Below are 15,000 nucleotides of genomic sequence, written 5' to 3' on the forward strand. Positions count from 1 at the left end.
TATTCACACATATTCACACACAAAGATGCTTGACAACAGCTTGGGACTCTTTTGCAATTTGATGGAGGAGGTGTATGGGGAGATTTGAGCCCACAGGTCTGATTGGTTGGCATTGTCTGGGCGAGGCTGCTGGGTTTTCCCCACTTTTTTGGCGGGGGGTTCCTAGAGGTCTGCTGTGAAGAGTCTCATCTCCAGAACGCATTACCATACAATTTCACACACATACAGTGTTAAGCACTTGAACTGGAGTGTCGATGTCTGGATTACTAATGCACAGAATGACTGAAAAGTTTGGCAGACATATTTCAAATATGGTTTAGTTTAATGCACAGTGTTTGTGTGCATTTTTTAAAAATAAACTAGTGCACTTTTGGGATGGGACAAATTTTCTAATAATAAGAATCTTCTGTTTTTATATAAATTAGTCAGATTTTCTTCAATTTAACTATTACTTATAGATTTTTTTTTTATAATCCATGAAAGGTTACCAGATTTTATAGAATTTGTCTTCTTTCTTTTTTAGGGAAAATCTAAGTTTTCTCCAGTTCCAAATGTTTCATTACATCCCTCATTAGATGTATATATGTAGGAGCAGCTTTCTGTTTCCAGTTTAATAATATTAACCTTCGTGCTAGTAGACAGACAAATTATACTATATTTTGTTCTGTACTGTTTTTAGCGATCTCAAAAGTAGTAATGCCTACAACTGCAATACAGGGATCTGGATTTATCAGCTTTTGACCTATTTTTGAGAATGTTAAAAACATTTCCCCAGTGAGATGATCATTTTGGGCATCTCCAAAATATATGAGCCAGTGATGCCGGTTCTAGCACACGCCGATTACATGCAGGGTCCACTTCTGGAAATATCTTACTAAGTTTTTGTTTGGACCAATGTAAACAATGTATTACTTTAAATATGAGGTCATGCCTTGCGCTTGATGGGACAAATTTTTTAATGGCATCTGAGTTTCTGCACATGCAAATATTTAAATCTAATCACAAATAATATTTTTTTAAATTTGTGAATTTATTGTATTTATTTTTTAAGAGGATAAAGGTTCCACTTAGAATATCTTTAAGATGCAGTTTATTTACAAAAAAAGAAATAAAAAAATCTATAGAGAAAAAAATATACACAGTTGAAGTCAGAATTATTAGCCCCCCCCTGAATTATTACACTGCTTGTTTCTTTTTACCCCAATTTCTTTTTAACACATTTCTAAACATAATAGTTTTAATAACTCATTTGTAATAATGGGTTTATTGAATCTTTGCCATGATGACAGTACATAATATTTTACTAGATATTTTTCAAGACACTTCTATACAGCTTAAAGTGACATTTAAAGGCTTAACTGGGTTAATTAGGTTAACTAGGCAGATTAGGGTAATTAGGCAAGTTATTGTATAACGATGGTTTGTTCTGTAGACTATCGAGAAAAAATATAGCCTAAAGGGGCTAATAATTTTGTCCCTAAAATGGTGTTTAAAAAAATTAAAAACTGCTTTTATTCTAGCCGAAATTAAATCAATAAGACTTTCTCCAGAAGGAAAAAAATATTATCAGACATACTGTGAAAATTTCCATATTCTGTTAAACATCATTTGGAAAATATTTAAAAAAAAAAAAGAATTTTTTTTTGAAGGGGGCTAATAATTCTGACTCCACTTGTATATCTACTGTAAAGAGAGAGAGAATATTTCGAGCCTGCAAATTAGTTCATTTTCCTGTTTAGTGCGGTTAGTTTGGGCAGGTTTGAGTGCAGCCATTGAAATCGAGCTCAAACCAAAAGTGAACCAAACAAGTGTACCAACCCTTCTTGAAGAAATAGTCTCAGTATGATTTTTAAAAAACACCGGAGCAGTTAGTTTGTTGTGAGGACATGATACAAACTCAAACAGACCCAGTTGCATAAAGTATGCATGAAGCATGCTGCATGTGTTTGGACTAAAGCAACTGTGTGTTATGGCAGGGGTTCCCAAACGTTTCAGCTTGCGACACCCCAAAATAACAATTTTAGTGACTGGTGACCCCCACTATCCTCAGAGGTATAAACATACAAACAGTGCACACAACGGTGCACACCCCAATAGAAACTATATAAACAAGCTTATTCACAACACAGTAAAAGTGCAACAGTTTAACAACCCAAAAAATTTTTAATATTCATTATTTATTTAATTTAATTTTAACCTCACTTATTGAAAATGGTGGGCACAATGTTTACAGAACATTGTTGGTTCAATTTTGGAGATCATCCTTTGTTCAGTGGTGGCTTTTATTTTTAATGTACGTGAGTGCCGTAAAGGTGTCAAAGTTTAACACTCTGCCATAAAATTAATCTGCTGCAAATAACACTATTGTCATTTATCTAGAATAATAACCCCAGGGGTCGGGATCCAATGGAAAAAGAATTGAAAAGCTGATGGCTTTTTTTTTTTTTTCTTGGTGTTTTTTAATGTAACTAATAAATACTATTTTTATCTTTTGTAGGTTATGGATAAATATGGTAATTCTAATAGTTTACTAACATATATGATATTTTGGCAAATCACTGTGACCCAACATTCCCTACCGCTCAAGGGGTCTTGACTCCCACTTTGGGAACCACAATGCTTTAGCAACAGCTTCATGGTAACCTGCAGACACATTTCTGAAGTGATTGCGATAAGCCTTCGCCAGACCAATTGAACTTAACCACAGGTGTAAAAGCACACTTATGAGGTTGGAGACTGTTTTGTAAATCACACACACTGTAAGCATGTCGTCAGTAATAGTAAGAAAAATGCTAATAGTTTGTTTTTGTGGCTACATTAAGTTGAACTACTGTAACCATTTATGTTTGGTTTTATTTCTGCATTTTTACTTGTAGTACATTCACATTCAAATTTCATTGGGGTATATGTGAAATTAAAATGTAATTGAGTGAGTCAGTTGTATCGCGCCATGGCGCATTTGCTATTTACATGGCGGACTTTGCAAGTGTAAAAACTGAACGCTTCAGTAGTGAGAAAACAGCTAAACAAACCATCTGCAGCATGAGGATAAAGAACGAGCCTTCTCCAATTGGCCTTTCCTTTCTCTTATCCTCTTTCGTGGATAAGGAAATTGTATTTTACGCACAGACATCCAAATAGCCTAAATAATTAATTTAGTTTAAGCACAAAGATTTTTTTTAAAACTATTCCTGAAATACAAGTACAAAATTGCCAGCAAATTCAATAAAGATCGTCATCCGTTTAACAGCATACGTGCTGCAAATCCTCATAATGCATGCACATAAAAAAACATGCTGCATTTTCACACAACGCAAACAATCAGTAAAAAAAAATTGTGGTACATTTTCTCAAAGGCAAAGAAGTTATAAAAATATCTGCATTTTCTCACAACAATTTCAAGAAGAACGGAACACAACGAAAACGTTTTGAGGGGACCCTAACATGTGAAACACTGCTGTGCCGTGACTATTGCTCAGTGAAGGTGATTTTTGATTTTTTTTTATTATTATTATTTTTTTATTTATTTTTTAATTCTAACATCCTGATTCCCTTTTCTTTGTATTTTATTAGCCCAAGTAAGCACAAACTAAATAGCCAGGTTGGTCATGTTTTAGGGTCCCGTTGAAACCTTTCAGCTGTTTCGTACTATTTGAAAGTGTTGTGAGAAAAATGCAGTCTTTTGTTAATTTGTTTGTGTCGTGAGAAAATGCAGCACGTTTTTAAAAAAGTATTCGAGTTGTAAGAATTGTTTTGAAAAAAAACAAAAACATTTTTTGTGTAACAGCGTTGTGCAATACGTGTCCTATCAAGCGTATGAAAATCTTTTCTGAATTTGCAGCCTTTATTTGTAATTGCATGTGTTCTCTTAAATTGCAGCATGTTAAGCTCTCTCCACAACTGTAATTATGGCAAACATCGTAAGTCTTCTGAATGTTATGACAACAGAAATGCAGGTGAAATTTAGATATTTGCATTCACTTTCATTTTGGAAAATTCCTTAAATGTTTATTTAATAAGTGTTTATCAAAGTATGAAATCCACATTTAAATCCCTTACACACTTTGAGGTGCCTTTAGGAAGCACTGCTATACTCCATAGTGTGTACTGTACTAAAGATTTGGCTTCGTTTTTTTTTTTTTTTTTTTAATGTAATTACTTATTTGACTGTAGGGGGCAAGAGATCTATTCCCCTATTCAGAGAAAACAAAAAAATCCTCCTGAATGCTGTCTTACTTGTAGCAGTTTTGTTCCACTTTTGTTGTTTGTCCCTGAATCAAATGGAGCCCTTTTTAATTATATTGTTCTCCACACATTCAGTTCATTTTTCTCTTGTTTTCTGCATTTCAGCAATGTATTCTGCATTCCGAGTTTTGCTGGCACACACATATGCAATCCACACTGGGATTTTGCAACCGCTCCCTAGTCTTAATGGAAAGCACAACAATGGAAAGTGAGCCACGGTGCCAAGGCAATTAATTCAGTTCTGCAGTCCATGCTATCATAATGGTCACATGAGAAGTAGTGAAATTCTTTCAGTGACACTCAAACGAATGTCACGGTGGGCTGAGAATCCTGCGCTTGCTTCATTAAGGCCACATAAAAGAACGTCGGGGTCACAAACTCGGAAAATATAATAACCACATGTGAGCTTTATGCTGCGGAGTTCACACCCCCATTTGCATTTAGCAAGCAATTTAAAATGTACACATGCACATAAACAAGCTGCCGTACAGCCTGTATCTCATTTTATTCCCAATCATCCTTAATGAAAGAGACATTATTTTGTAATCCGATGAGGAAAATGTGTGATAAATGTGATGGGGCAAAGTAAATGACTCTGGTAATTAAATGTGACAATTACTGTTTGTGTTTTTATACCTGATTCTTAGAAAACAATCCCGTTTACTCCCTAGCGAGACATGATGCGCTGTTGCTCTGTCTTTCTTCCTTTCCAACAGATGACAATGGTATAATAATTACAGAGTAAAAAATAATCTGTCTCTTTCTTTTTTCCCCCAACCCTTCCACATTCACTTTAGCTCGGGGCTCATAATATACTGTACTGGTTTTGAAAGCTATTTGAATATTTCTTTGGCAGGAAATCACATTACAGGGCTATTAAAAAGTAGTTATTTGTACATAAATTCCTAGGGAGTCAGTGGTGGATCTTGGCAGAAGAAGTGTATGCGGCTCGATACAAAGGCAGTTAGGAGATGATATTTCGCCAGCACCGTGTTTATTAAAAAATCGGCCTGCTCCTTCATCATCCTCTGAGGGAACTGTGTGTCAGCTAGCTCATATTTCATCGCTCATGCTAATGTAATTAGCGCTGCTTTAGCGCTGTCACGCGGGAAGGAAAACGCTCATTACCACTCTTATAAATGTTGATTTCACTGGGTGGCAAAAGACAGCAGCTCGCAGCACTGGAGGTCTTGTTTGAAACTAGGTTTGGTGGAGCAGGTGTCCTGGGAGGTTTTGTTTTACATGTGTTTTGGATTGTCTGCTGCTTCTCTTTGTTCATTCCGTTCTGTCTTGGTGGATGCTGGCAGGTTTGTGGCAGGTTGTGATTCTCAGTGGGTCACAACCTAGACCTAAAATTAATTCTCGCCAAACGTGAGATAAATCAGCTGTGGTGAGTATATGAAAGAGTGTTACTGTACATGCCAGTTGGTTGATATCCTCGTGAAAAATAAGAATGTGATATGGTTTTACAATTATCCAATACAGTATAATTGCAATTGTCGTTTATAATACAGTATGCATTTGAAAATGGCTCATTCTGAAAACGTACCACTATATACATCTCTGGAGATCATGAAATACATCCCAGGAGATACATTTTTTGTTGTTGCAGTTTTTGTTTTCACAAATCAACTAGAGGCTGTTGTGTGTGCTTTTTGAGATCTCAAATTTCTCTCGCGAGTGCCATTTACGCCTGCTGTTCTCGTGCAGGTCCACTGCTGACGACTGATTGACCCTTCTCCTTCCCTAAACCCAACTAATAGTGTTTTCAAAAACACAGATTGACCCGCCCACCTACTTCACTAAACCCAACCAACAGTTTTAAAAATCAATCCAGAAAAAGAAAAGCCCTCGTCTGATTTTTACCACGTTTTCTGATTTACCACATTCTCACCCTGTCATTTAGTGGTTATAATTTTTTGGCTTCTGTTTTTGTTTTATCCGCTTTCTAGTACCGTTCTTCGTCAGACTGGAATCCCCTCATCGTGGTCAACTCCTCTCTGCGTCTTAAGTCCGCTGACATACATAGCGAGCTACTGGACAAACTGGAAACAGCAGGAAAGCTGTCCATGCGGAGATAAGCGGTCAGCTGGTAAGCGCAAAAAGGAACAGCGTCATACCACCCCGTATCATTCATTTTAATGCCTCATTCAGATTAGCAGCGACTTTGTAGCTGCCTGTCGCTCTGGGTGGCGATCTGCTGCAAACGCAGAGCGAGCTGAGAGAGGATCACATGAGCTCTACTAGGGCTCCTGTATGTAGATGGAGGTTGCCGGAAATCACTCGCTCTCCATTGTAATTAACGGTCGCTTTGCCGCTGTGAGTTGTTTGTAGTGTGAATAAGGCTTAAAGATGAAATGCGGACATACATTCCTCTGGCTACATAATTTGTGATCTTCAGAAATGTATATAGGGCTATGTTTTCAGCAAAGCAATAAGGGCATGCCGAATTCACTTTTGCTATTTTAAGGATGGAAAAATGTGCTCTGCGCCACAGCACATGGTCTAAAAGGGTTGTGCTTATTCTCTAAATGAGTTATGGACATGTTTTGATAGTGAACCAATCAAAGTCTCATCTCCCATTCCCTTTAAGAGTCAGTTGTATCGCGCCATGGCACATTTGCTATTTACATGGCGGGCTTTGTAAGTGTAAAAACTGAACACTTCAGTCATGAGAAAACAGCTAAACAAACCATCTGCAGCATGAGGATAAATAACTCTTTCTTTGTAAATCTATTTCCAAAAAAAAAAAAAGGAAGCATAAGAAAGCAGAGGGGAAACTAATATTTGAACAAAAAGAAAAATCATTTATTCTTTTGCTATATAAATGAAATGAAAAGAATGATAATATATTAAAATAAAAATATAATACTAAGAAAAACATTAAAATAATAAAGTTTGTAATAATAAATTGTTTATTATTTTAATGTTGTAAATAATATAATATGTTATATAAAATAATACGAATATGTTCATAACAGTGTTGAAAAAAAAAAATCATTACATGCAAATAATAAAATGCAGTTGTACCTCTAGACCCGTAATAGTTTGCATATTGTTGTGTCATTTGTATGTTAAACAGTGTGATGTGTTATCACTTGATATGCAGTACGTACTATTTCAAAATCTTTTGAGAACCACTTTAGTTATTTGTTGTATGTGTACTTGTAGTAGATAAATATGCCTTATTTTATTTTCTATAACACATAAGGACCATTTTTATCCATTCACTGAAAATCAATGGTGTTTACTAAACATTACTCATCCTTGTTTTTCTTATTGTGTGGATAAAAACACACTGCTCAGTTTATACAATGCTAATAATTTTGTGTATTGTGCTCTACAGTAAAAATTGATTTGTCTCGTTATCAAAGAACACCTTGAGGAAGATCTATGAATCTATAAAGATCTATGAATACAGTATAGAGTAGCCAATGCCATAGGCTAATCGCCTTGTCTGAACGGATGACCCTGAAAGCAGATTCAACTAACCAAGAAGGCTGGTTGATATGTCCCACAGCTCTGTGAGCATCTGGTCTGTATGTGTCATAAATAAAATATCCTGTAAAAACAGCACTTTGTGTTTGTTCTTATAGTGCTATTTTCATCTCTGCTCATGAACCTTTCCCCCCTGATGTGTAGCAATGTGCTCGGAGCATTAAGTTAGTTCAGTCAGCTGATTTAGTCTCAATTTAGGTGGAGATGAATACTACTAATAATAGTTAACACAGGGCCTTGGTGTGTGCAAGCTTCTCGCTATGGGTTCGCGGAATCAGTTTGGATGAAGCCCACACTTTATCCTAATGCACATTGTATTCAAGCACACTCTATCATTAGCGCTAATGGCTCTGTTTACCAGCTAGGATATGACTGCCGATCCCACACACTGTAGCTTCAATTTCAAAACAATACGAGTTTTTGTTTTATCCTGTCTGTTATTAAATTTCCAATGATTATGCATATGGTTATGGCGAATCACAAACAACTAGGAATGATTTTGTGTCACTGTATAAAAAAAAAAAATTAGCAATTTTCTTCTAAAAGAAAATGGCTAAAACTTTTTCGGTGATGTTGTTGATCTCTACCAGTTGCCGATTTTAGGAGAAGGACTAAAATATTGCAGAGCACGTACTATGCGAAAGTAATTGTCCACACCCCAAAAACAGTCCCTCATCTTCATTGTCATGTCGAGTGTGTCAAAACGACCCGTTGTCTAGACGTGTGGTTTTTAAATGGTGCAGCTCTGCAGTGCCGGCTACATTTGATTGGACTCTTCATTAACGAGCAGTTGGAGAATGGTCTGTACATAGCAGGCAGACAGGAGAGAATGGATAATTACCTTACTCTCCTGGAAGGTTTTCCAACGTGGTCCTTACACACACTGACAGACCAGAGAGAGAGAGAGAGAGAGAGGAAAAAAGACAAAATTGCCTGGAAGTCTCACTTTGAGGTTTTGCTGACTGTCTGTATTAGTAGAGGTTGTATTGGAGGATAATGATGACAGGACATTTACGGGTCAGTGGAATGGCTGTCTGAAACGCATTTGACAAAGACATATTGTCATGTTTGATTGCTTGCGTTACCAAGCCAATTATTGAGCTGCGGTTTGCAAACTTAAGAATACTATCCAGATGCGTGTGCAAGTTAGGGCTTTCCTGATATTTTATTAAGACCACCGTAGTCTCACCGAGACAGTTTGTGCACCATCTGGTTGATATTGCACACAACAATAGCAATACCTGACTAAAATTGCTTTCTCAGACAGGTGTTTATTAGTCCTCAGAGAAAAAAAACTCTTATCTACAGGGTACTGAGCTGCCTAAAATAGCATCTAGGTTTGTACATTTGGCACGTCTAGAAAGATATTCAAGAGATTTGAGACTATTCTAAAGAAGACATTTTCTATTGTTTCTCCCTGTTGAGAAAGCTATAATGCTGGTCACTCAGTTTGCTTAATTTGTAAATGAATAATTCCCGGAACAAAACCTGGAAAGGAAAATTACTGTGACCGCTGTCACACAATTTTAGTTTCTCCGCAATATGACATAATTAAATTGTGATAGCACAAAAAAAACATCACATTTCTGAACGGTCTTTAATTATTTTGTGCCATATAAATTATAGGGCAGTCATGGATAAAAAACATGTAGCTACTAAGATAAATCATATGAACTAATCTTCAACAAGAGTCCACAGTTGCCTCTTCTGCACTCAAAAAAATATATACTTATGCTCGTTATTTTTTATGTTCAATCCACATAAAATTGTTAAAAGTGTTAAGTTAACTTAATCAATTTGTGTTGGGACAACATAAATGAATTGTGTGGAACCCTGCATTTTTTTACAGTGTGTTATGTTTTCTGGCTGACTTGAGATCGCTTTTCTTCTGTCTTCTGCTATCCTGATCTATTTATGCAGTTTCATCTTCTCAGAATCTCTTTTGATCAGATTTATTATCAGATTTACTCGAGGTTTTGAAAAAAGAAAATGTGCATGACTGTGTCTTTGCCATTTTAGAATTACAAATATTCTTTAGGTAGGGCACTAAGCCATTATTTTCGCTGCTCATAGTGCGTAAAACAATCACCAACCAAAAGAGTTATTGTAAACATAAGAAAGTTGACTATCGTCAAGATTACCATAATGTGTGTGTCTATACAGCCTTCGCTTGCACTCATTCTCTTTGTACACTGATTCTGCATATTTGAGATTGCTTGCCTTTATTTCCTATATTGTATTAACTTATTAGGCTGGCTTGTGTAGCAAGCCAGACTACTGTTATCCTATTAAACTTATTATTATTATTCTATATTATTATTCTTCTTCTGAGACTAAAAATTAAACTCTATCTCGTCCTAGGCCTTTCAAGCTATGACCATCAAACTTGGGTCAGACCTCCGAACTATTCTGACTCGAGTTGCTATATCTTTTCCGACTGATCCGACTTTCGGTTTTCCGAAAAACGTCCCGGGACCGTCGGAAAAATCCCATAGACGTAACATTGGATCAAACTTTGCGACCTCATAACTCCGCGTCAGAATGTTACACAGACTTCTAACTAGGCTCATTTAACTCAGACCATCAATCTGCCAATGACTGATCACCTTTAAACTTTCTGGCCACGCCCTAGCAACCACTTTTGGACCCTAGAAACCGTCCCATAGACTTCCATTGCAAAAGACTCTCATTGACTTTACATTGGATCAAACTTTGTGAGCTCATAACTCTGCATCAAACTGTCCTACAGACTAATGGCTGAGCTCATTTAACTCAGTCTAGCCAGCAGCCAATCACCGATGGCCTTTTAACTTTCTAGCCACACCCTAACAACCAGATACTGCACCCTAGCAACTGTCCCATAGACTGCCATTAAAGAGGTTCAGACTGATATTGTCATGCTGCAGTGTGATAGAGACATGGGGATTGTTTTTAACTGTTCATACTGGCAAGAAGCTTGTATACATCATCAGTCTTAGCTGTCAATCAACTCCATAGCAACAAAACAGACTAACCTAGCAACGATATGACACCAGCTATATCTCAGCATCAGAACATCGTAGAGAGGCGGGGGTTGGCTTGTTTGACTCATGCTCAAACACCATCCATCTATCTATCTATCTATCTATCTATCTATCTATCTATCTATCTATCTATCTATCTATCTACATCTTTCTATCTATCTATCTATCTATCTATCTATCTATCTATCTATCTATCTATCTATCTATCTACATCTTTCTATCTATCTATCTATCTATCTATCTATCTATCTATCTATCTATCTATCTATCTATCTATCTATCTATCTATCATGCTAACAATATGCTAATTCATGCTAGAAACATGCTAGTTACATGCTAATTCATGCTAGAATCATGCTAGTCACATGCTAATTCATGCTAGAATCATGCTAGTCACATGCTAATTTATACTAGAATCATGCTAACAACATGCTAATCCATGCTAGAATCATGCTATTCACATGCTAATTCATGCTAGAATCATGCTAGTAACATTCAAATTGATGTTAGAATCATGCTAACAACATGCTAATTCATGCTAGAATCATGCTAGTAACATGCTAATTCATGTTAGAATCATGCTAACAACATGCTAATTCATGCTAGAATCATGCTAGTCACATGCTAATTCATGCTAGAATCATGCTAGTCACATGCTAATTTATACTAGAATCATGCTAACAACATGCTAATCCATGCTAGAATCATGCTATTCACATGCTAATTCATGCTAGAATCATGCTAGTAACATTCAAATTGATGTTAGAATCATGCTAACAACATGCTAATTCATGCTAGAATCATGCTAGTAACATGCTAATTCATGCTAGAATCATGCTAACAACATGCTAATTCATGCTAGAATCATGCTAGTAGCATGCTAATTCATGCTAGAATCATGCTAGTAACATGCTAATTTATGCTAGAATCATGCTAGTAACATGCTAATTCATGCTAGAATCATGCTAACAACATGCTAATTTATGCTAGAATCATGCTAGTAACATGCTAATTCATGCTAGAATCATGCTAACAACATGCTAATTCATGCTAGAATCATGCTAGTAACATGCTAATTCATGCTAGAATCATGCTAACAACATGCTAATTCATGCTAGAATCATGCTAACAACATGCTAATTTATGCTAGAATCATGCTAACAACATGCTAATTTATGCTAGAATCATGCTAGTAACATGCTAATTCATGCTAGAATCATGCTAACAACATGCTAATTCATGCTAGAATCATGCTAGTAACATGCTAATTCATGCTAGAATCATGCTAACAACATGCTAATTCATGCTAGAATCATGCTAACAACATGCTAATTTATGCTAGAATCATGCTAGTAACATGCTAATTCATGCTAAAATCATGCTAACAACATGCTAATTCATGCTAGAATCATGCTAGTAGCATGCTAATTCATGCTAGAATCATGCTAGTAACATGCTAATTTATGCTAGAATCATGCTAGTAACATGCTAATTCATGCTAGAATCATGCTAACAACATGCTAATTCATGCTAGAATCATGCTAGTAGCATGCTAATTCATGCTAGAATCATGCTAACAACATGCTAATTTATGCTAGAATCATGCTAGTAACATGCTAATTCATGCTAAAATCATGCTAGTAACATGCTAATTCATGCTAGAATCATGCTAACAACATGCTAATTCATGCTAGAATCATGCTAACAACATGCTAATTCATGCTAGTAGCATGCTAATTCATGCTAGAATCATGCTAGTAACATGCTAATTCATGCTAAAATCATGCTAGTAACATGCTAATTCATGCTAGAATCATGCTAACAACATGCTAATTCATGCTAGAATCATGCTAGTAACATGCTAATTAATGCTAGAATCGTGCTTACAACATGCTAATTCATGCTAGAATCATGCTAACAACATGCTAATTCATGCTAGAATCATGCTAATTCATGCTAAAATCATGCTAGTAACATGCTAATTTACGCTAAAATCATGTTGTAACATGCTAATTCATGCTAGAATCATGTTAAAAACATGCTAATTCATGCTAGAATCATGCTAATAACATGCTAATCTATCTATCTATCTATCTATCTATCTATCTATCTATCTATCTATCTATCTTTTCATAGTTTTAAAAACTGTTTAAACTAAATAAACTATTACCGTCAGGCTTTCACAAGCCAGCCTCAAAGTTTGTTCTCAAACTTTAAGAATCTAGTTATTATTAGGCTGGCTTGTGTAGCAAGCCAGACTACTGTTATCCTATTAAACTTATTATTATTATTCTATATTATTATTCTTCTTCTGAGACTAAAAATTAAACTCTATCTCGTCCTAGGCCTTTCAAGCTATGACCATCAAACTTGGGTCAGACCTCCGAACTATTCTGACTCGAGTTGCTATATCTTTTCCGACTGATCCGACTTTCGGTTTTCCGAAAAACGTCCCGGGACCGTCGGAAAAATCCCATAGACGTAACATTGGATCAAACTTTGCGACCTCATAACTCCGCGTCAGAATGTCACACAGACTTCTAACTAGGCTCATTTAACTCAGACCATCAATCTGCCAATGACTGATCACCTTTAAACTTTCTGGCCACGCCCTAGCAACCACTTTTGGACCCTAGAAACCGTCCCATAGACTTCCATTGCAAAAGACTCTCATTGACTTTACATTGGATCAAACTTTGTGAGCTCATAACTCTGCATCAAACTGTCCTACAGACTAATGGCTGAGCTCATTTAACTCAGTCTAGCCAGCAGCCAATCACCGATGGCCTTTTAACTTTCTAGCCACACCCTAACAACCAGATACTGCACCCTAGCAACTGTCCCATAGACTGCCATTAAAGAGGTTCAGACTGATATTGTCATGCTGCAGTGTGATAGAGACATGGGGATTGTTTTTAACTGTTCATACTGGCAAGAAGCTTGTATACATCATCAGTCTTAGCTGTCAATCAACTCCATAGCAACAAAACAGACTAACCTAGCAACGATATGACACCAGCTATATCTCAGCATCAGAACATCGTAGAGAGGCGGGGGTTGGCTTGTTTGACTCATGCTCATACACCATCTATCTATCTATCTATCTATCTATCTATCTATCTATCTATCTATCTATCTATCTATCTACATCTATCTATCTATCTATCTATCTATCTATCTATCTATCTATCTATCTATCTATCTATCTATCTACCTCTATCTATCTATCTATCTATCTATCTATCTATCTATCTGTCTGTCTGTCTGTCTGTCTGTCTGTCTGTCTGTGTCTGTCTGTCTGTCTGTCTGTCTGTCTGTCTGTGTCTGTCTGTATCTATCTATCTATCTATCTATCTATCTATCTATCTATCTATCTATCTATCTATCTATCTATCTATCTATCTATCATGCTAACAATATGCTAATTCATGCTAGAAACATGCTAGTTACATGCTAATGCTAGAATCATGCTAGTCACATGCTAATTCATGCTAGAATCATGCTAGTCACATGCTAATTTATACTAGAATCATGCTAACAACATGCTAATCCATGCTAGAATCATGCTATTCACATGCTAATTCATGCTAGAATCATGCTAGTAACATTCAAATTGATGTTAGAATCATGCTAACAACATGCTAATTCATGCTAGAATCATGCTAGTAACATGCTAATTCATGCTAGAATCATGCTAACAACATGCTAATTCATGCTAGAATCATGCTAGTAACATGCTAATTCATGCTAGAATCATGCTAACAACATGCTAATTCATGCTAGAATCATGCTAACAACATGCTAATTCATGCTAGAATCATGCTAGTAACATGCTAATTCATGCTAGAATCATGCTAACAACATGCTAATTCATGCTAGAATCATGCTAGTAAAATGCTAATTCATGCTAGAATAATGCTAGTAACATGCTAATTTATGCTAGAATCATGCTAGTAACATGCTAATTCATGCTAAAATCATGCTAGTAACATGCTAATTCATGCTAGAATCATGCTAACAACATGCTAATTCATGCTAATTCATGCTAGAATCATGCTAGTAGCATGCTAATTCATGCTAGAATCATGCTAACAACATGCTAATTTATGCTAGAATCATGCTAGTAACATGCTAATTCATGCTAGAATCATGCTAACAACATGCTAATTCATGCTAGAATCATGCTAGTAACATGCTAATTCATGCTAGAATCATGCTAACAACATGCTAATTC

The 15,000-nt window shown here is 36.1% G+C and overlaps 1 protein-coding gene across 27 annotated transcripts in view; it reads left to right on the forward strand.

Moving 5' to 3' along the window:
* Window positions 1–15,000, forward strand: part of LOC147832798 (uncharacterized) — a 273,558-nt gene that overhangs the window by 90,388 nt on the left and 168,170 nt on the right. For 6 of the 27 annotated variants that reach the window (XR_015514851.1, XM_087293113.1, XM_087293112.1 and 3 more), the window contains exon 3: window positions 6,198–6,337. The exons of the other annotated variants lie outside the window; for them this stretch is intronic. Coding sequence is in view for 5 of the 6 variants with exons in the window: in XM_087293113.1 (XP_087149239.1) it covers window positions 6,198–6,337 (140 nt within the window). In the remaining variant the exon portion in view is untranslated. The remainder of the gene's footprint in view (window positions 1–6,197; window positions 6,338–15,000) is intronic. 27 annotated transcript variants of the gene reach the window in all.

Source organism: Danio rerio, chromosome 18, assembly GCF_052040795.2.
Source record: "Danio rerio strain M-AB ecotype USA chromosome 18, GRCz13ab, whole genome shotgun sequence".
Lineage (NCBI taxonomy): Eukaryota > Metazoa > Chordata > Actinopteri > Cypriniformes > Danionidae > Danio > Danio rerio.